This window comes from Pyrgilauda ruficollis, unplaced genomic scaffold (genome assembly GCF_017590135.1).
Source record: "Pyrgilauda ruficollis isolate IOZ18807 unplaced genomic scaffold, ASM1759013v1 scaffold12, whole genome shotgun sequence".
NCBI classification, from domain to species: Eukaryota; Metazoa; Chordata; class Aves; order Passeriformes; family Passeridae; genus Pyrgilauda; species Pyrgilauda ruficollis.
In genome coordinates this window covers 17,501,089-17,522,321 of record NW_024510321.1, presented here as the reverse complement: position 1 = coordinate 17,522,321, position 21,233 = coordinate 17,501,089, and the positions used below count along the sequence as shown (strand labels likewise).

The 21,233-nt window shown below is 36.9% G+C and overlaps 1 protein-coding gene across 6 annotated transcripts in view; it reads left to right on the top strand.

Moving 5' to 3' along the window:
- CACNB2 (calcium voltage-gated channel auxiliary subunit beta 2) overlaps nt 1-21,233 on the top strand; it is a 240,308-nt gene that overhangs the window by 187,122 nt on the left and 31,953 nt on the right. For all 6 annotated transcript variants that reach the window (XM_041486777.1, XM_041486770.1, XM_041486787.1 and 3 more), the window contains 3 exons: nt 13,635-13,757; nt 18,131-18,267; nt 20,079-20,155. In XM_041486777.1, coding sequence (XP_041342711.1) covers nt 13,635-13,757; nt 18,131-18,267; nt 20,079-20,155 — 337 coding nt within the window. The remainder of the gene's footprint in view (nt 1-13,634; nt 13,758-18,130; nt 18,268-20,078; nt 20,156-21,233) is intronic.

Below are 21,233 nucleotides of genomic sequence, written 5' to 3'. Positions count from 1 at the left end.
TCTCTTTTTTTTGCCTATTTATTTATTTATTTTTCCTCTCAGACAGTTTTTTCAATCTCAGGTTGTTTTAAATGTTACGTTTCTGGATGGTGTAAAAAGCATTTTATGAGTGAGTTCTAACACTTCCCTGTCTGGCCTATGGAGGCAAGTCATCATCACCTGATGTGTTATCTTCCCTGCAGCAGATAATCCTGAACAAAATGCCCTCTGAAGGGCCACCTTTTCCACCTCTCTTGGCCTTTCCCCTGGCTGTTTCTTGAGAGTGTGGGTGTTGAAGCCGCTGCACTGCCTGATGGCTTTAGGACTGGGACCAGCCTAGTAGTATCTCACAACTGATGCTTTGCTGTCTGTGCCTTAGGTTTTGAAGGTTGACTCTGCAGGCAAATCTGAATACCCATGTTACCTTCTTGGTAATGTCCTTTGTGCTCAGCAATCCAGGATGTTTTGCTGGTTTTCTTGGTCCTTCTTGTATTTCCTGACATAGTTCCCACTTTGTTTCTATCTTTTTGTGGTCTTTTAGCTTGCCTGCCACCATGGTATTTGGCTTGATTTTTTTCTCTTCTCTACAAATACAGGCAACCCCTTAGATCCTGTGAGGGATCGAGGTGGGCTTTATGGGCCACTTCTCTGCACTTTCTATGTCGCAGTAAGTTGCTGCCTGATCTGACTTACTACAGGTGGCTTCTTCTCTGAGTAGTCTTTAAGGGTTGTTTTCTGCCCAACAACTTGTTCAGTTGAAATAAGCCCCACCTTGTCTCTCTTAAATCTTTCAATCTTTTCTTCTGTCACTCTGGGTCTAGTCTTTTTTTTTTTTTTTTTTTTTTAATGCTTCTCTCTACATCACTGTGAGATGAAAATGAATGCTTGCATAAATTTTTTATATATAGCACTTAGATGCCACATTAATGAAAACATGAGAAGTTCATTGTGTACCAGAAAAAGGTAATTAACTAATCCAAAATATATGTGCATGGAGCTTGCTTGCTTTGGGGAGAAAAGGTAGATAAAAATAGTTCTTTAGAAATACCTCAGTTCATAGAAAACAATATTATGAGATATGCAAGAGAGGAGATTTACAGTGCTCCTTCCCTCCTTCCCTCCTTCCTTCCTTCCTTCCCTCCTCAGCAGTATTAAATTATTACACTTTTGACACAGTAGCTGGAAAAGGATGAAGATAAAGTCTAAAATTAAAAGAGTTTAGTAAGGTTTTACATATTTTTTTAAATAAACTTATGTAAATGTGAAAAAGTTCAGAGAGTAAAATAAAATTAAGACTTAAAGATATTTCAAGGCATTCCCAAGAAGCCTATTCTTCTACACACCTTATAGGTATTTGTGCAACATTTTCTTGCAGCCTCTGAAAGTTAGAAAATAAGTAATTCTCATTGTTCTCCCTGTCATTTTCTACACCTCCCATCATCATTGCTGCTCGTGGCCGAACTGTTAGTCTTATTCCTTCACCCATGTCTTTCAAGTGCTGTCCTCAAGACAGTGCAGCACTGCTGCATGGGGCCCCAGAGCCTCTCAGACTGATTGTTTAGGAGCAATGTGGGCTGTATTCTTGCCTGGTCATCTTCCTTGGGGTACTGACTTTCACGTACTTAACAGCCATTCTTAATTGAGGTCCAGTTTATAAATCCTGTCATTAGGACAGACATTGAGTCAGTTAAGTGTTACTGTCATACAGAGTTAATGAGTGTTTTGCCATTTACATCTATCCTTATAAACTGTGCTCTGTTTTTTCATTTAGTTAATTCTTCCAGTTTAGAAATACATAATTTTATGCTGATTTTTTTCCTTATTTGTTTCCTGTATTGTATTTGTGTGACAGTTTCAGGTTATGAACTGTCCATCTTTTTTTACATAGTTTAGTTTGTGCTTATGCCTTTAATACTATTTCAGTGAGGACCTGTCACTTTCCTGAACTGACTTTTTCCTTGAGTTGCTTATACTTGAGGATGCACTGCAAGTATATTAAAATCTGCTTTCATATAGACCATTGTATTTATTCCCCTGTTATCAGTCTTTCCAGACTGTTGTGACTTTTTTCCAAATCCTGATCACTTTTTCATTCTACTTGCATGTTTTAAACAGTTTCTACCAGCTGATTAGAAACAAAGCTAGAGGAGCCCCTTTTATTTTGCTTTCTCTGCTTGTGGTTTCCAGCACACTCAAAGATGTTACTCTTGCCCTGCTGGATTCCATTCTTCATAAATGTCTACATAGTTTACAGATGCCATTAGGACAATGAACTCTCTTTATATAATTGGTAATTATTCAAATAAAACCCTTATCATCTTCTTCAGACTTGATTGCTTATAATGTGTCTCTTTCATGTCCCTTCCTTGGGTTGTTTGTTTTGGCTTTTTTTGCTGATTTTATCCTTAAATCAGAGAGTTTCAGTGGTCTATCTCACAGTGCATTTTGAACTTCAGAGAAGGCCTGTGTGTTTATTGTGCTAGACAAAATATTTTTTCTCCTGTCTTAGGATAGGAAATGTTTCCTTCTTCATGTAAATTCTCATTATGCAGTTATGACTTCCCTTCATTTAGTTACCATATTGTTGAGAATGCAAAGTGACAAGAAAAGGTTCATGTAAATTGTTAAGTGATACCTAAAGAGATAATGTCTTCAGTTTTTAACTGGATGCTGATTAATTAAGTGCACCATCTGTATTTTTTCATGTGGTACGAGTCTTTATAAACCCATCATGAAAACTGTCATGAAATCAAATACTATTAAATAAATGTTATTTTACAGTGAATATTTGAAAATTTAAGATAATATTGCATTAAATCAATATAAAAATTATGAAGCTGTGTAAAGTTAATATAGGGTTTATATTTATTCATTTTAAGTAAATTTTAATTCTCATTGTGCAGAAAAGGATTCATTTTAGATGAAAACAAGTAAAACATGCCTTTATCTTCCAGTGTCTGACTCAAAAAATGACACAGCATGAAAACACATACTAGAAATTTTGACTTTGGTACCAATCAACTGATTTAATTTAAAAGTTCTTAATGCTAGCAAAAAAGGGTATTTTTTGGGGAAGAAATGCAAATTTAAAACAAGATTATAATGTGTAATTTAAGTAATAACACACTGATTTTATTGTGTTTTGTTTTTCCATTTTCCACATCTTGCAAAAAGGTTTTATTCACAAAAAACAGAACATTTAACAACATTGCAGCTCAATATTCTACTCTAAAGGTTCACTCTAGTTTCTTAATGTATTTAAGTAAATACAGAAGTAAAATATGGCTATTTAAAAAACTAATTTAAATTTTAAAAAACTAAAGAGCAGAAGTCCACCATCTGTTTTCCTGTACCCTCAGTGTCACTTTGTGTATGGGTTATGCCATAAATCCATTTACAAACTTCTGGTTGACTACCAGCAATTCAGAAATTATTATAGATCTTGGAGTATAGCCATGGATTTTATGTAATTTTGATACTACCAGAAAGATACAGAATTTTTAAATTGCTCTTTTAGAAGCTTTAGAAGTATGCAGAGTTTTACTTTCCTATTAGGGAGCCATATTTGGTGTCCAGTAATATTTTGTATTCCATGTAAAAAGGCATTGCTGCAGAGTGTGCTGAGGCTCGCTGGTGTGCACACAGCTGCCCCACCAGATCCAGAGTGTGCATCACTTCTTCATAGGGATAGGGAGTTTGGGGGAAAAATCAGGAAAAAACAGGATAAAGAGGAAAAAAGGCAAGGGGAGACTCTGATTGGCCAGCTGGAGAAAGAAGTGATCCCCTCCTGAGTGTACTCGTCATCCTCTGGGGGCTCTCCTCTCTACAGTATGTGGCGATGATAAAGAAATTTCGAGTTTCTCTGTTATAAACTAGACCCTATAAAATAAAAGGCAAGACAGTTTGGGGGTTGGAGGAGAGAAGGCCTGATTCTCATACCACTGGCAGTCACTTCCCAGGAGAACCAGCTGCCGCCACAGGTGTAGGCAGGTAAAATCCTATGTGATGTTGAGAATGTAAATGGCAGCTGCTTATGAATAAAACACTTGTATGTGTACTACCTGTTGTGTGTGGAGAAAACAGATGTGTGCACATAGGCAGCTGTATCATACAGGGTTGATTCCCTGGTCAGACTGAGCACAGGCTGCTCCACTGGCTTTGGTTCAGCCTGAGGAGTTATGACCTTGCATACCACAGAAAATTCAGTCCACTGAGCCAAGGAAAGTGCAGTAAATTTAAAAAGTCTAGAAACCCAAATTAGAATTCCTACTGACGCTTTGCATTTTGATGCCATGTCTCTTTTCTTACAAAGAGAAAAATTGTTACAATTCTGTGTCATTTTATTTCATGTTTTTATAATAACTCTTGCTGCATCCAGCCTGGAATTAAACCTTAGCAGTTCTATGGCTATAATAAGAGTAAGGTTTATTGCCAGCTAATGTTTCATCTGCTGGCTAGATGACTAGCTGTGCACCAGCTGCATAATATATTCTGTAAGGATATCATCATCACAGCACTTCACTCCTGCATCTCATACACCCACCAGGAGACATGTTTTATCTTGTGCTCTGAGCAAAGAATACAAATGAGATGTCTCAAGGAAAAGTAAATAAGAATATTAGGAAATATTAAAGCAGAATATTATGAAATATTAAAGATAAGTAATTTTGGTTTTAGCTTGTTAGTATGAGAGACTGTTTTTGAACAGGGATGAGATGAGAGCTCCCACAAATCTTTAGGTGCTGATGATGGACTGCGTTTGGCACAGCTCAGACAGAATGGCCCAAAGCCCAGCTTTTAGCTGTTCTTTGCTTGGCTTCTCCCCTGCATGGTTGTTCCTTGGCTCCTGGCTTATGTCAGAGATGCCCTAGTGCTGCTCTAGCTTAATTCTAAACCTTTAGAAGAATTTTTTCTAGCAGAAGGACATCTCCAGAACATATGAGCAAGGCCATGGCTCCTCCTGTACTGGGGCAGGTGAGCCACAGTGCAGCAGCTGTGCTGCTGCTAAACCTCTTGGGAGCTCCTTTGTGCGAAGAGGAGAAGGGGCTGGTGCTCACTGGTCTCCCAGATGTGCACAGGCGCAGTGGTGGCCAGGCTGAGGAGTCAAGAATTGAGCTTTTGCTCAAAGCACGAAAGAAAGATTACGATATATCAGAGATGCACGATACAGGTGAATTATAATAGATGAAGTTTTTGGTGTAGATGTAGTTTTTGAAGTTTTTTACTTATTATTATTTATTATTAATAATTACTTATGTTATTCTGCCAAAATTATTATATTTTTCCTAATAATTTATCAGTTTTATATCACCTTCATGTAAACTTTGGTTTTTTTTAAATAAAATGAAAAAATTAGATGAAACTACATTTCTCATTAGCTTTGCTTTGAAAAGCTCTAGTTCCCAAGTCTCACAGTTGTTCTCCTTCCAGCAAATATTTGAACAGCAGAGCCAAAGTGTGCCTTGGCTCTAGTGCTCTGCATCTTACAGAATATTAAACCATTTGCAGTCTGTTAATTCTGTGCTGGATGTTGCAAGGAGTTTTTGGCAATGGATATAAAGATTTCAGTCATGCTGATGGTGTTTGAAAATGTCAGTGTGACACTAGAAAGGCATTGCCAGGGTGATGTTTTGTTATTTGTTTTAATTAAACATAGAAAATTGCACATACACATGTAATTAAATAGAAAAACGTACAAACCATGTATACAGTGTCAGGTGCTCCAAAGGTAGAAAATGACATATTCAAAGTGTTTTGTGCTATCTTATCTTTCCTGTGCAGATGTATAAATCTATAGACTTTACTGTCTAGTCTGATAATATTTAACATGTAGTTGTTGATTATTTTGTTTCTCCTTTGTTGTCATGGGATTGGTGCATTAGCTCTCTGCTTGGGGGATGAAGACAGGCAAAATGTTCATGACATTTTAAAAAGAGAGAAATCATCCCTTAGAGACCAGTTGCTTTTCTTCTTTTGAACTGGGAACTTGCTGGCAGAAAATGAATCTATTGAAAGGTTCTTGGATGCTATGGAGAGCTCCTTGTGTTTCACAAGCTGTTGGTTTTTTTTGCAAGGAAAGACCCTCCTCTATGCAAATAAAATACAGAATCTATTGCTCTCTACAATGATATGAGAAGGGGTTGGTCTCTTCTCCCATGCAACCAGTGACAGGACAAGAGGAAATGGCAGGGGAGGTTCAAGTTGGACATCAGGAAGAATTTTTCACTGAAAGAGTGCTCAGGCATTGGGATGGGCTACCCAGGGAGGTGGTGGAGTCACCATTCCTGGAAGTGCTCAAGAAGTGACTGGACATGACACTTAATGCTGTGGTTTAGTGGACAAGGTGTTGTTTGGTCAAATGTTGGTCTTAGTGGTCTTGGAGGTCTTCTCCAGCCTTAATGCTTCTGTGATGCTGTGATTCTATAGTGCTGAGGTGGGAGAAAATATATTACTGTGAAGTTATTGGTTGAACAATAATACTATACACAGTGAGGTCTAAGGTGAAGATATCACCACCATTCTCCTAAGGCAAAGGTAGCCTCATTCTCACTTTTCCTAAGTCTGGGATGTTTAACTTTCAAGTTTAACAAGTACTCTTTTACCACAGCTTTGACTGTGCAGTGAATATGTGCTCTGTGTTTATGTAATCTGTATCTAGGCTGTCAGGGAGATTTGAAGTATAGATGCCATTTTAATTTAAAAATGAGATGTATCTCAGATAGTGCAAGGCTTACATAAACAATAGATGTCCAGGTGAGGCATAAGATAACATAAGCTATGGCCATGAAATGTAATAATTTGAAAGGGGCAGGAGCCTTGAGGCAGCTGTAGTGTTTATCATATCCTCACATAACTTCAGCATGAGTTAAGAGCTAATAGAACATTTGGCTTTCAGACTTTAAAATATCATCCTTGGAACATATAGCCATATAATTCCTGGAAACAGAGCAGTCTAGCTACAAAATGTGTGTTTTGAATAAAGGAAGAATTTTTCAGCAGTTACTTAGAAAAACATGCATAAAATATTATGTAAAAGTGAAACATTTTAACAAACATTAACCTTTGGCTCTAGCAGTTGTAGACACTTTCTGATCCAATTGAAAAAACTGAAGTGCAGAATTACTTAAATATTGGAATCAGCAAAAAAAACTTGCATGAATAACACTAAGATAAGCGAAGTAGCATTTTTTTAAGAGATTTTGGTAATTGAGTCTACATTTTTAACCATTGCATTGCTAATTTATTTAGTGTTCACTTAGCTTGCTGTGTCACAGAATTTTGCTTTTCCTTGAAAATTTTTGTTTGGGAAGAGCCTGAAAATGTTACTGCAAATCTTTTCTCTATGTGAGCCTCAGTTTAGCCAAAAAAGCTAAGATCTGCTAAAATGCTGTCTCATAAGCTTAAGATGTCTCATAAGCATAAAACGTCCTCATTGTGACATTGAAAAAAGAACTTGAAATCCCAGCACAGTATTTTTATTGCAAATGACAGTTTTCATCTGTTGGCTTTTGCTGCCAGAATAAGCATGTTTTCAGTAAGCACAAACAGACTTTTTCAGCTGTGCTGGTTTCCAGCGGTTCCTGTTTACTCCCCAAGTGGGTGGTATGGAAGAGCCACCTTTCTGGCGTACTTGCATGCAGACAACACATGGCCACCATCGAGTTTTGGCATTATGCTCTAATAAAAAAAGATCCTGCTCATATGAGAAAGCTTGGTGTGCGTCAGTACAGCTATTTCAGTCATTGCTGCCTCCTGAGCTGAATGTCAACCGACATTGGTGACTCTATTAAAATACAATTTCGCAAAAGGAAGTAAGAAACATGACTTTCAAGCTGTGTGTGAAGATGAGCTAAAATAGTAACAAAAGTATCTCTAGAGAGTACTAGAGGACAAAAAAAATTTCTCAGAAATCTACCTATTGTTAAGAAAAATTGGATCTGGCAGACTTTTTTGTACCAGCTGGATGTGTTAAATTTTCCTTCTCTTCAACACTGAGTGCAGGCATTGCTGTAGGAGGGATTCCAAGGAACTGGAAGGATTCAAAGGTTTCCTCAGAAAATTTCTCCAATGAGCCTCAATCCTAAGGAGTCAGAATTAATTTTCTGAAGCTGAGTTTCCGTGCAGCAACCCTTACAGCCCGTGTCAAGTTCCAAGAGGGAAGCTGGTGGCGCAGGGTACTCACGCGACAGGCACCGGTCCTTGCTGGCTGCTCTTGCAGGAGGCACCAGAGAGCAGCGGTTGTGACGTGTCCTAGGCAAGAATTCAGTGAGCCAACCCTTTGTAAGGTAGCAGAGCAAGCACTGGTAATGGCTGGACATAGTTCACTATGCTCTAATTTTGGAAACAGGTGGGAAAATGTACTCAGATCAAATAATTTTGTGTTTAACTACTTCTCTCCCAGATCCTTCTGAAGGGATCTGTGCTATCCAAAGCCATTATAATTCAGAAGAGTTTGGATGTCATCATATCACTGTACTTAGGCTGCTACTTATTAACTGCTATTGTACTGTGTTTTGTTCTCATGCTGTACTTCTCAGCTGCTTCACTTCATTGAAAGTCCTGAATACAGCATAAACCCTCTTTTGAGACCACTTAAAATTAAAACTGGTAATTGATAAATTCTACTTGTAAGAACACTTCATTTTGCTCTTACTGGACTACAAAACTAAGCACTTGTTTTCCATTATGGATTTCTATGTTCCTCACTCATTGATATGTGAGAGAACCATAGTTCCTGTATGTTTTTTTCACAACCACAGTAGTCAAATAGTGGAGGAAGATGCACAGAGAGGTTATGTTGTTCTGTCCTTGGAGGTGTTTAAGACTCACTGGCACACAGCCCTGAGCAGCCTGATAAAACAGACCTGTTTTAGGCAGGTGTTGGACTGAGAGACTCCAGAGGCTCCTTCCTACCTCAGTTGTTTTGTGGTTCTGGCTTCCTACCAGGCTTGTTTGGTGCACACACCTATGGCTGTAAAAGAAGGCCTGATCTTTGCTGGGAAGTCATATTTTTGATCTCTGCCTTTAGTGACAGCAGCTGTATGTGCTCCTAATTTTCTGTTGGGACATTAATGAATTGTCATTGCTTCCTTAGCAATGAGATTGCTGAGCAGATGCTCTTGTTAGAGATTGTGGACAATTTCTTATCTGTCACAAGGCTCCAGCAATAATCAGCATTTAGGACAAAAAAAAATTCCTGTAAATTGTTTGTGTTCTCAGGTGAGTTTGGTTTTTCTTTCTTGTGTAACGGGTGCATAAATTAATGTGCAAAGTAAAAAAGGTAAAATAGAAAAGTTATTTTATTAATCTTGCATTTGCATTCTCAAGCTGCTTTTGTGACAGTATAGGTTTCATAACATTGTAAATTTCTCAACAATAGTAATAAAAAACATGCAATTCTGTAAAACATAGAGGTTTTGAACTGCTTCTGCTTTATATATTTGACTCTATGTCATTAGTAGGGCAAAATAAAGTGAGATGTTTTCAACACAGCAGTCATTAGGCCATCATGGTGCTATTGATCTTTGTCCTTCTTAGAGTATTAATATTGTGGATGGCACAAACACTGTGTACAGGGCTACTCTGTGAGAAAAGTGCTGAACATAGGTCATCATCTGTCATATTTGCTCCCCACTAAGACTGCTAGTGAAAAGTTCAGTAGTAGTAATCACCTTTCCTCTGATGAAAGAAATTGTGTGACTTTTTAAATTTTCATAAGTGCAAACTTGTTAGTGATTTGAGAGACATCCATTATATTCATTACCCAAGAGAAGAATAATTCCTTATGTTCAGGATAAGGCTGCATGCATGTGTGAAAAGTGGCTAGGATGAAGAACGAGTAGCTTTATGAAGAAACAGGGAGGGAGTGAACTAGCTTTGAGACACATTTTCTGAACTGTAACACAGACACCAGCTTTGACAAGCATTTTTTTGAAATGGTAGCTGTAATCATTTTCTGAGTCAGTTCTTGTCTTAGCTGGCATTGCCTTCACAAAGTTGCATTCTGATTTCATTTAAACTGGTATAAATACAGAGATGCCTCTACTGTGGGAATGATGTGACAGAGTAAGAAATAAGATGGATCAGAGATCCTAGATCAAACCCAAGTGTAGACAGAAATGGTTTGGAGAATGCTTTCATCAGTTTTTCTACATCTTAGTAGTGGATGAGGAATAGAGATACTTTGATTATCAACTAACAATTCCAAAATTAGTGGCCATGAGGGAGATGACCTGTTCTGTGAGCAAATTCCATAACAGAAAATATGCCTCCTTGGCTGGGATCCCCAGGGGCTGCGTCCACTGGGTTTATTGAACAGCATAAAAAACCTGAAATTAGTTATAGGAAAAAAAAGGTCCTGTCATGTTTTGAGTACGTTACCGGAGAACAGATTGTATTATTTTGCTCTATTATTGGGTGAAATATTTATTGAATGCAAATTCAACAAAACAGGTACAAACTTTTTTAAACTGACAAATTGACCAAGACAGATACAATGTGCAAATTCTTATGTTTACATTCAAGTAAATCATGGCACAAGGAAATATAAGTAGTAAAGTATAATAATACTGCAAATAGTATGAAATTAGTAATGAGGGTTGTTATGAAGATGTGTAAAGTAAATAGAATTTGTGAAGGAAGAGGTGACATCCAAATAGAAAAAGAGAAAATTGAGTAAAGTCTAGACACACTTTAATTTATGTATGTTACCAAAAGTGTACAGCCAGGATTGGTTAAACAGTTGTTGAATAAGATTTTGTTGATTTATATTTTGAGTTTATGTCAGAATCTGAAACTGGTTCATGAAGAACCTCATTCCAGAGCGTGTTCCCTGCTGTCCTCATGGTATAGGTGATGGTAGTGTTCGTGGTCTGATTGTTCTCCTTCTGGGTTTATTCAGCTGGTTGAATGTTGTACTTCTGCCAGAGAAAAAAGGAAAAGCAAGATGGGAGTGTTAATTTTGAAGATAAATTAACTTTTCCAGGCTACTTTGTTTCTCTGGAGAGACATGACATGTTAAACTGTTTAACATCTGGGAGCATCTGTCCTGGTAGTCCAGCCTGTGGATTAACTGAGTGCTAAACTGCCATCCCATTTTCATGGAGATTTAGGGAATGAACAGCAAGTGCTTAACTGTTTTGACCCAGTCTTATTTTAGAACTGCAGGATATGTAAGCAAATGCTAGATACATTTTCAAATATACATATGCATGTGTTTTTTGGTTTTTTTTGGTTTTTTTTTTTTTTTTTTTTTTTTTTTTTTTTTTTTTTTTTTTACATAATACCCTAATTACATAACAGCTGGGCTTTTTTAGTTCAAGACAATGTAGTTCAGGAAAAATACTTAATTTGCTAGTGCTATGAAACCTTCAGAATTATTTATTTATGTAAAAAGGCTAGCATTTAACTTCTATAAATTAATAAGTTTTAAATATTCAATTAGATTAATTATTGTAGTCTAATCCCATGATAATTTAGTCTCACTTTCTACCAGTGTGGCAAGTATCTAAAATGGGACATACCATTTCTGTGAGTATCTGTAACTCAATGTTCCGCTTTGTTTTTCTGCTCACAATTTTGCATTTTTTTCATGGCAGAGAATGACAGAGAACTTTCACCTGCTACTTTTCTTTCATGTAAACATAGTTCTGGAGTACTTTCCTACTCCAGAAAGTATTCTTTTGTATTGTATTCTTGTATTCTTTCTCTTGGGTAGTCAGGTGTTGCCTTCTAACAGGAAATTTTAGATCGTGTCTAAGAAGTATGTCAAGGACATTAACTTCCTGGAGATGCCTGTTTGTTGCAATGCTGCCAAGATTTTAAAGTCTTTAGTCAACCTAAAGTCTTTCATCCACTGTTACTTTTAGGAGCAAGTCACAATGCTTAAGCAATTTTTTTATATGCTAGAGAATATAGAAATGTGAGAATGGATAAGCAAGTGTACTATCCCTCCTATCAGTGTTTGGCACAGATTGTTCCTTAATAGATCCATTCCTGTTCTGAAATATATTTCTACAGTGACAGGTCACTGCCATACAAAATGGTCATTCTTAAAAACAGGGAATGATTTGATTCTTTATTATTTGATGGTAAGTATTGCTTAGGAGATTTGACAATTCAGTGATTATTCATCTCTTTATTTTGAGTGTTGAAATTAGTAATAGCATAGAAATCATCAGCTCTTAGTCTGTTATTTTTACATTCAGAAATGTTTTGAGGTTTTGTATGAATATTTAAATCCAGTAATTTATAGGGTCCTTTATTTTTAAGGAAGATTCATGATATCACTGAATCCAGTGCCTGTGCGACTCCTTTTTTTGTGGCATGACTAGCTCTGTAATATTTTGATATCTTTTATGTAGGGTAATAGTGGAAGTAACATTGAGAAAATTATAGAGGAGATAATTAAAATACAAATCTGAGCTGTTAGGAAGTGGAAATTCCCATTGTATCAAGACTGCAAGATATTTTAATTGATGTGCAGAAATCACCAAACTTTAGGTTTGGATTATTGTTTTCACAAATGCCCAGTTTCAGAAGGGTAATAATGAATAGATAATCATATCAGGATACCCTTCTAACAGTTTATCAGGTTATGACAAATTGGGCTAAAGGTTCAACCTTTGTGGGTCCTAGGGATACTGTGTGATAATCTCTGTGGGGAGAGCAAGCTCAAGATGTTGTTTAGCCTAGAATAAAGCAGAAAAAATGTCGTTCTCCTGAAAATGGTTATACCTTTGAGAAGAGGAAGCCCTTGGTAGCTGTAGCTGGGCTGAGCTGGATGGCACCTTGTATTACCACACCTGTGCAGAGAGGTGCTCAGCACTGGTGGTGCTGGTGAGGAGAAGCTGTGCAGATGTGGAGCTTCTGTGTGACTCTTCTGGGAACTGCTTCTTGAAAACAAAACTTGGGAAAATCCTCTAACTCTAATTGATGTCAGCTGGCAGCATAAGAAGGAATTAGGGAAATGAACAGATCTCTCTGTGGCTGGTATTGGGTAATGACATGATGATCTCAAGGCACATTGCTCCCCCCTCAGAGTGCAGTGGAGTGACTTGCTTAGGGGTTACTGTCAACTGCTGGCACCTCTTCTCCAAATTGGCAATTTCCCCAAATAGTTATTGGGGGCTGAGGCTGTGAGGGCTACACTTGGAGCAGTCTTAGAATGATCCTGAGGTGACCAGCACGTAGGTGCCCAGACAAGAATGGTGTGGAAGGTGCAATGTTGGTGCAGTGCCATGCTCCCCTTGCAATTCCTTTTGCAGCCCCATTGTCATTGGAGCTTAGGTTTTGTAGCTCTAGAAGACTCTTACGGCAGCCCCCAAACACTGAACTCACAGCAGAACTGCAAGCTGACAATATTATATGGATTGCCAAGTCAATTGTGATTACTTATTACTAACTTTACTTACCTCAAATTAATTCAGAGCTCTATCTCCTGCTAAAAATATATATTCTATGAAATGTGCTGATATTAATAATTAATGTCAGTAAAAACTAGGCTTCGTTATGTTTTGCATGGGTGCATTGAGAGTTCTTTGCAATTTTTATGATTTTAACAGCATAACATAGAGAAATCTTCTCCTGTGTATATGTTTGTACAAATGTATGTGTTTGCAAGGGAATCTTCATGATGTTCATCTTTTATTTTGCAGTCAAAACCTGTTGCATTTGCAGTTCGGACAAATGTTGGGTACAGTGCAGCTCACGAAGATGATGTCCCAGTCCCAGGCATGGCCATCTCATTTGAGGCTAAAGATTTTCTTCATGTTAAAGAAGTAAGTGAAACCAGAGGAGTAAGTGAATCACTCTTTAAGGGAATACTTGAGTAATACTGCTACTATTTTGCAATATTGATAACACTTCACATTGCCAAAGCACTTTACAAATGTTAAAGAAGCTAAGAGTGTATAAGGAATTTAATGTTATTTTAAATGCTATTCTTGTGGAAGCAATGGCACAAATTTCTTACAATCAAATTAATGAAGTTCAGAAAGCAAGTACTTTTCTTCTCTAGTAAAAAATGCTTATTTATGGGTTTAAATGCCTATTTCTGACTATTCAAAGATGAAGTAGTTCTGGGGTTTTTTTTTCTAATCTGGTACTGTGAGGGTTTGTTGTGATTCAGCAGCCAAGCGTTACTTCTGTTTTATCTGTGTGACTGCATCTCAATTAACCCCAAAATCAGGTCTCCTGTTTTGTTACTGAAGTAACTTCCCTGACACAGACAGTATTTAGTTAGCAGTTGCATGCTGAAGAACTGGAATGATGTTTCAAGATAACTGCAACTGTCAATAAATAAGCTTTGCATTTGCTGCATTGGTTTTCTTTTCCTGTAGTTTGGTTTTGACATTCTTAAATTTTTAAACACCTAAAGTAAATTTGTTTCTTTGCTCCTTGCAAGACACTCCCAAAAAGTAGCTTGGTAACTTTAACATGCAGGCCCTCCTCTGTAGCCTGCTGCTCCCTTTTGAATGACTCCTTCATTTTAAAAGGTTTCCTAGCTTTTGGTCATATTCCATTGTGGTTTGTCTCAAAACAGATATTTTCTGGATATGGAAAAATATAGGAAAATAAATAGAAAGTTAATTTAAGGTTGAGAGCAACCCAGCCATGTATTTGAAATTATGTCTTCGCCTCATTTTAGACTATCGAAAAATCCCTCAGTAGTTACGATTGATGATGCACAATGATTCTTCTAGCACAGGTGCTTTGGGGAAGACAGAAACATTCCTAATACAGAGATAGAAATACAGGTGGACAGAGGCTAAAGGAACACAAGAAACAGACTTGGCTAATGATCGTAATTGTTCATATATATTAAACACACAAAACGAGAATAATTTTGATTCAGACTGTATATAGTGAAGGAAGTATGCTTTCTGACTGATGATAGTGTGAAAGAATTGCTCTGCTCTGTCCTGTGACAAAAGAAGAGATGAGCAGGCACAGAGTCCTGGCCAGAGAAAACCATCAGCCTTCTCCAGTGAGTCTTGAAGCACTGGAAAATAAGGCTCAGTTTGGTTAGATCAAATGGTTTTGTATAGTCATCTATTCCATCTGCACTTCAAATGAAGTGGTAATCTCAGACTTTACATCAAGTATTTCCTCTGTTTCCATATAAACCAGACACACAGGGTTAGCAGTTTTCTGTTAAAAGTTAATGCATTTTTCTTCACAGCCCAACTTAGTCTCAGATGCATATAAATATGTGGGAGAAAATCTGGAAGGAAAAGTCTCCTGAACTTTTCCATATCTCCCAAATGCCTTGAAGGGAAGCTTAGCTCAGCTGAGTTCTTACATTGTCTGTGGCTGTGTGTAGCATTGAGGGGTGGAAAAATAGATTAGAATGTTCCTGCAACCCCAGGTGTATTGGAACAGCCATTCTGTGCTGATTGCCTTTAGAAACACCTGGTTTTCTCTGTAAGCTGTCCAGGAGAAGTTATTGTCTACTGGTGCTGGTCCAGAGATTGGCTGGGAAGGCACCCTGGGACCAGGCCAGCTGCACCGCTGGAATGGCGAGATGGGAAGAGATCCATGGGGAGTCAAACCGGGACTTAGACTCTTGCCCGGCATTTGGCAGCAGCTGTTCTGTCTGGGTAGGTTGAAGCTCCTTCAGAGGGTGCTCCGGGCCCAGCCCTTCCCTGCACAGCATGTCCTCCCCCTCCATCTTCTGTGCCAGGCCCTGCCCATCCTCCAGGGCTCTGTATCCCACCAGGCATTGCTCCTTCAGTACGTTTGGTGCTCCCTACAGTTAATGCTGGGGGAACTGAATTGTCCAAACTTTAATTATTTATGCAGATTAAAGAAAGAAACATATTAGACTATAAAATGCAGTGTTGCTTACAGATTTTATACCTAACCTATTGCTAGAAATAAAGAAAGCTGAGTTAATCTCCAGTAGCTTCTGCCTGTATGAGGATGCCGCTCTGGACCAGTGCTGTCCTCTTTTTGTCTGAAGGGGCTGTTCACCAATTTGTGCTGCTGAGAGGGCTCAAACAAGAAAAACCTCAGTTCAAAATGTACATGGACAGTGATGGAAAGCACTGCAGTGATTGAGTGTGAGGGAAATTTGTCTTCATTATTAGGTTACATTCATTAAAACCCAGTACACATAAGGATGATGGATTCCTTCCTGCATGAAGAAACTGCTGCATCATAGTACCTTATGAATCTTTTGAGGCTTTAAATCATGGTCATCATTTTGCTCTGTGTTTAATTAATTTTTGCATTTCCTTTGGCACTCCAAACATAGGTGAAATACAGAGAATCACTCACCTGAGCCAGCAACTTCAGAGCTTGACACCTCTCTACCAAAATTTTAAAACAAAATTTAAAATTAGAAGGTATTATGTGTGTTATTATGAACTTTAAAAAGTATCTTATACTTTTCATATACTGACACAGCATTTATCTTTGAGACCTTGCAGAAGTATGCTTTTATTTCTACAGAAGAAATTCTTAAGGATTTAGGATTTCTATTGCTTCTAATAAAATTAATATTGTTGCATGGTAATCTGTTGTACTGTGGGACAAAAATAGTGACTGTTCAGATTTTAATTCAATGGTGTTTTTAAATTATCTATCTCTTCCTTTTACCAAGTTAATGATTTAGTTAGCCTTTTGTAATGATAGTGTATAATTTTAATAATACATTTCAGTCTAATACAGCTTTGAGAAACTGCTATTCCAGTGTAGCTTCCTGTGAAATGCTGGTATTCTTACTCATAGAGGCATCCCATTGGATGAATATTATAATATCCTTATGTTTTATAAGCTTAAAAGTGCTTTTGTTTTAAGATACATTATTTGTTAGTTGGAATATCTTACAGCTAGTCTCAAGCACCACAAGATTTCTATAGCTGCCAAAGTGAAAGATAATACTGCAATGTAGGTTGTGTATCAGTGATCCACCAATGATGGTAAAATTAATTTCTTTTTAGGGGAGCCCACACATTTTACATGTTTTATTCCTAACTGTACACTTGTTAAAGTTACTTGTTATATAATTAAATATGCACTATAATATCTACATTAATCTCTTGAATCTTCAGATTCAAGAGAGCTACTTTCTTCACATTCAGGTAACTGTACACTTGTTAAAGTTACTTGTTATATAATTAAATATGCACTATAATATCTACATTAATAGCTTCAGATTCACATTCTTTCTTCACATTCAGATGTTCTCTTAAAGTTTCATAAATATTCCAAATTACCCAAAATTCCTCCTTGGTGATAGTTATTCCCATGGAACACCAGAAGTATTGTTTGTGGGGCCCCTACATGAGTGACCTCTTTTCCTTCAAAAATGGTGAATAAATAAGAATGGAAAAAGCAAATAGTTCTGCTGCATAGACCTTTGCAAATCAACCAACCTCTCCCACACATGGTGGGTGGGGGGTGGTGTATGAATAAAGGTGTGGAGTTAAAGTAGTCAATATCTCATATTTAACAGAGCTGAAATTCAGTTAATTGGGCTATCTGGTGGACTTGTAATTGTTAGGGTTTTTTAGTTATCCAGAGATCTCCATTCCTTGAGGATGTGTCATGGTAAGTTTAAGATGCAGATCACATGAGCTATCTGAAGCAGGGTATATATAAGCAGCCAAATTCAGTCATATTTCAGAAGATTTTAGTGAGAAGTGGGGGGATTTGTTAAGCAGTATTTTTTAATTTAAATAGAGAATGGAATAAAATGGAATAAGTAAAATAGATTATTACAGAGCTCTAAAAATTCTAGCAGTAGGTGAGAGTGGATACTAAGTTTCTGGTGTCCACCAAGGAGAACCGTGAAGGGAGAGCAAAAGCAGCTCTCATATATGAGAGGAGACTGTGAAGCAAGAAAAAATAAAGATGGTGAAATGGGTGGAAATAAAAACCAGGGAGAAACATGAAGTCTTTGCAGGAAGGTTTCCACTTAAGAACTGTGGATTTTAATGATTTGAAAGGAATAATTATTTTAATGTATTTCTGAATATTACCACAATTCTTCATTGCCATAATAACATAGCACAGTGATTAAATACAGGGAAAAATTACAAAAAAAAAGAGGCATAGCTGCAAATTAAAACTAATAACAAAGTTATCCCAGAAACAATAATTTCTTAGTATGGTACTTTTTTTTCTTTTTTTTTTTTTTAATCTGTAGAAATTTAATAATGACTGGTGGATAGGACGATTGGTAAAAGAAGGCTGTGAAATCGGATTCATACCAAGCCCAGTCAAACTAGAAAACATGAGGCTGCAGCATGAACAAAAGGCAAAACAAGGAAAATTCTACTCCAGGTAATAACAAGAGATCATTAATAATAGCAACATTGTCTGTGACACAACTTGGAATTTGATGCTGTGTATCAGTCATATAGATGCTTAATTATTGTTAGTGGCAGCTACAAACATTTTTGATCAATGAAGAAATTAATATATAATGAATTATTTATTATATAATACATAACATTTTAAATATATTGCTAATTAATAAGCTTATTTGTATCATTGCTATTTGGGAGAAAAGTAGATATTTAGATTGGCAATTTGTAGTGGTCTACCACTGAAATGGTTTCCTTCCTTTTTTTGTAAAATAATTGCTAACATACATTATAGTAAGTACATTTACTATGTGCTAGTAAATTTTTTTACTTAAAATTGACTTATCTAAATTCTGTAACATTTTTTAATTGTTTTGATGGTCTTCCTATTTCTAAACACATCTAAAGCTCATTTTAGAAATTACAGAATGTTAAGATGAGTTTACTTGTAAGCCAAAGCCAGTGCCTGTTAGTTAGCTCATAGGGAAAAAATAGTCGTGTCAAATTCATTGCCTACAATCACAGCTTTTAAGAGCACTGCATTTTATGATGGAAGTTTCATGTCAAGTCATTTGTTATCTCTGACTGCAGCCATCATTGCATAAGAAAAAGGACTGTTTCTAGGTATTCTGGACAATACTCAAGATAGAATAATGTCACCTTTACTCTCAATTCTTAATAAAATAGTTTTCTAGTAACACCTGTGGAAGCAAATGCCGCTTGTTTCCCTTTAAGTACGAAGGAAACAAATATTCCCAGTGTATTTGAGTGGGACAGACCTGTAATTGAGCTAGGAACCATTCAGGAAGCCAGAAATGCTTTCCTATCTCCACAGGAAGGGCAGCAGTGTTTGTAGAGCACATCTAGAGTAGGACACCATGACTGGGCGGTGCTCAGCTGCATGCACCAGCTGTGAAATGCCTTTCCCATGAGCATGCTGTCCTCAGCAGAAGGATGCTGGATTCCTTATTTCCTCTAGTGACACTTCTGGCACAGCTAGATGTGTCCCACTGATTCATAGAGAATCATAGAGGCTTCCATTCTCCAGAAATTCTCACTGAAGTTAACCTTGTCCTACACCACAAATGCATTAACTTAGTGCTTGTTAATATTTCAATATAGAGAAAGTGGAAACTAGTACTATTGCATGAATTATTTGAAGAGTGAAATAACCTTTCTTACATTTTTTTCAGAGCTTTTCTCATTATGGTAACTGAAATAAAAAAAACTAGAACTGTTGTTTCATTTTCACAACTTGGCTAGGTTTTTACTAAGCAGAACTCGACAAAAACCTCAGACTGCTTTGTTTGAGAGACTTTTTTTCTTAAGTGCTATATTGTATTGAGAAAGCAAAATAATTTGTATGTTAATTAAATTGAAAAGATGATAGACACAGTCTCATCTTCATTAGCAATTCATCAATAATTCCTCAACTAAAGGAAACAGATATGCTCACTGGCTTAAGAATTACTCTTATTAATGAGTAGTAATATTAATCAATATATACCAGTAGTATATCAGTATTATTTACTGAATTGTATTAAGATCCTGAGGAAGTCAGAGCAGCAGAATGAATTGCACAGCAGCACAGGAAGTATGATTGATGATTGCAGTTCCTCAGGTCTCAAAATGTACACACATTTGGTGCGAGATGTATATTTTATACCTCTGCCAGAAGTACTGTTTGTCTCACAGCTAGCAGCTCATTTAGAAGGCAGATAATAAATAAACTAGATTAAATATTGAGAAAGCTACAGAACTTCAAACTAATGTATTACTTTACTCCAGTAAATCAGGAGGAAACTCTTCATCCAGTTTGGGTGACATCGTTCCTAGTTCCAGAAAATCGACGCCTCCATCATCTGGTGAGTAGGTTGTGAACCCTTTGGTAAAGAGACTCATGAACCTCATCTGTTAAAATCCATGTACCTCTTCTTCTTATTCCCTGTTCTTCTTAGGTAAAACCCGAGTGATGTGTTACCAGATAAGGCTGGTTTGGGGTGGTTTGAAGTAATGGAGTCAATGCCAGCAAGTCCAGACAATTATAGAGCTGTTAATGCACAAAATTCCCTCTTTGCTTTTACCACAGAGTTTTGTAGTAAAGACATAATACATCTGTGAGACTACATTACAGTAGGATAGTGGAAGGTTTGGTCTGGTCTGAGCACTCCTACTGAACAATAAATACTTCCTAGTACAGGAGAAAAAGCAGCAATAAAAATTGAAGTTCCTGAGAGGTTTCTGCAGTAGCATCAATAAAGGCATTATTTTAAAACATCAGGAACATTTAGTTTCACAATTCTGATCATGAGGATGTGCTTCACATAATTCTAGGATGCTGGATATTTTTTGCCTTTAAAAATTTTTCAAAAATACTATTTTGTACTTAGAACATCAACATACAGATTTAACTGTAGTTAGGTTGGGTTCAAGTGATATGAAGCAAATACATGGCACGTTGGGGGAGGATGCTGGCATTAGCTCCATTAAAAAAGCACAGCAGAAGATAACAAAAACAATTTATATTGAATTCAGCTGCTGTGTTGCTAGATGTTTTATTTTCTCATATGCATTGTAAATACTGAAAACAGAAAATATTAATGAGTGTTGCTAGTGCCTTTTTACTAGGGCGAAGACATGGATCTTCGAATCATATTCAGTTTTATGGAGTCTGGTCTACAGACCAAAATGCGCCTGAAGATTTTAAAGTATTTCCTTGATCATTTAAAAGGGAGACAGAGAAATTAAATCCTGTTTTGGTAGTGTCTTCATTTGGTTCAATCAATTTAAGAACGTATCTGTCTTGTGAAACCATGGATTTGTTAGTAACAACCAACTTTATTGCAATTGCAGTTTGTTTATAAAAATTCCGCCTCAGTTTAACTTCTCTTTTATTTCGAAAATATTGTTTTAGTTTACTAATGTATGTCCATAGCAAGTGTG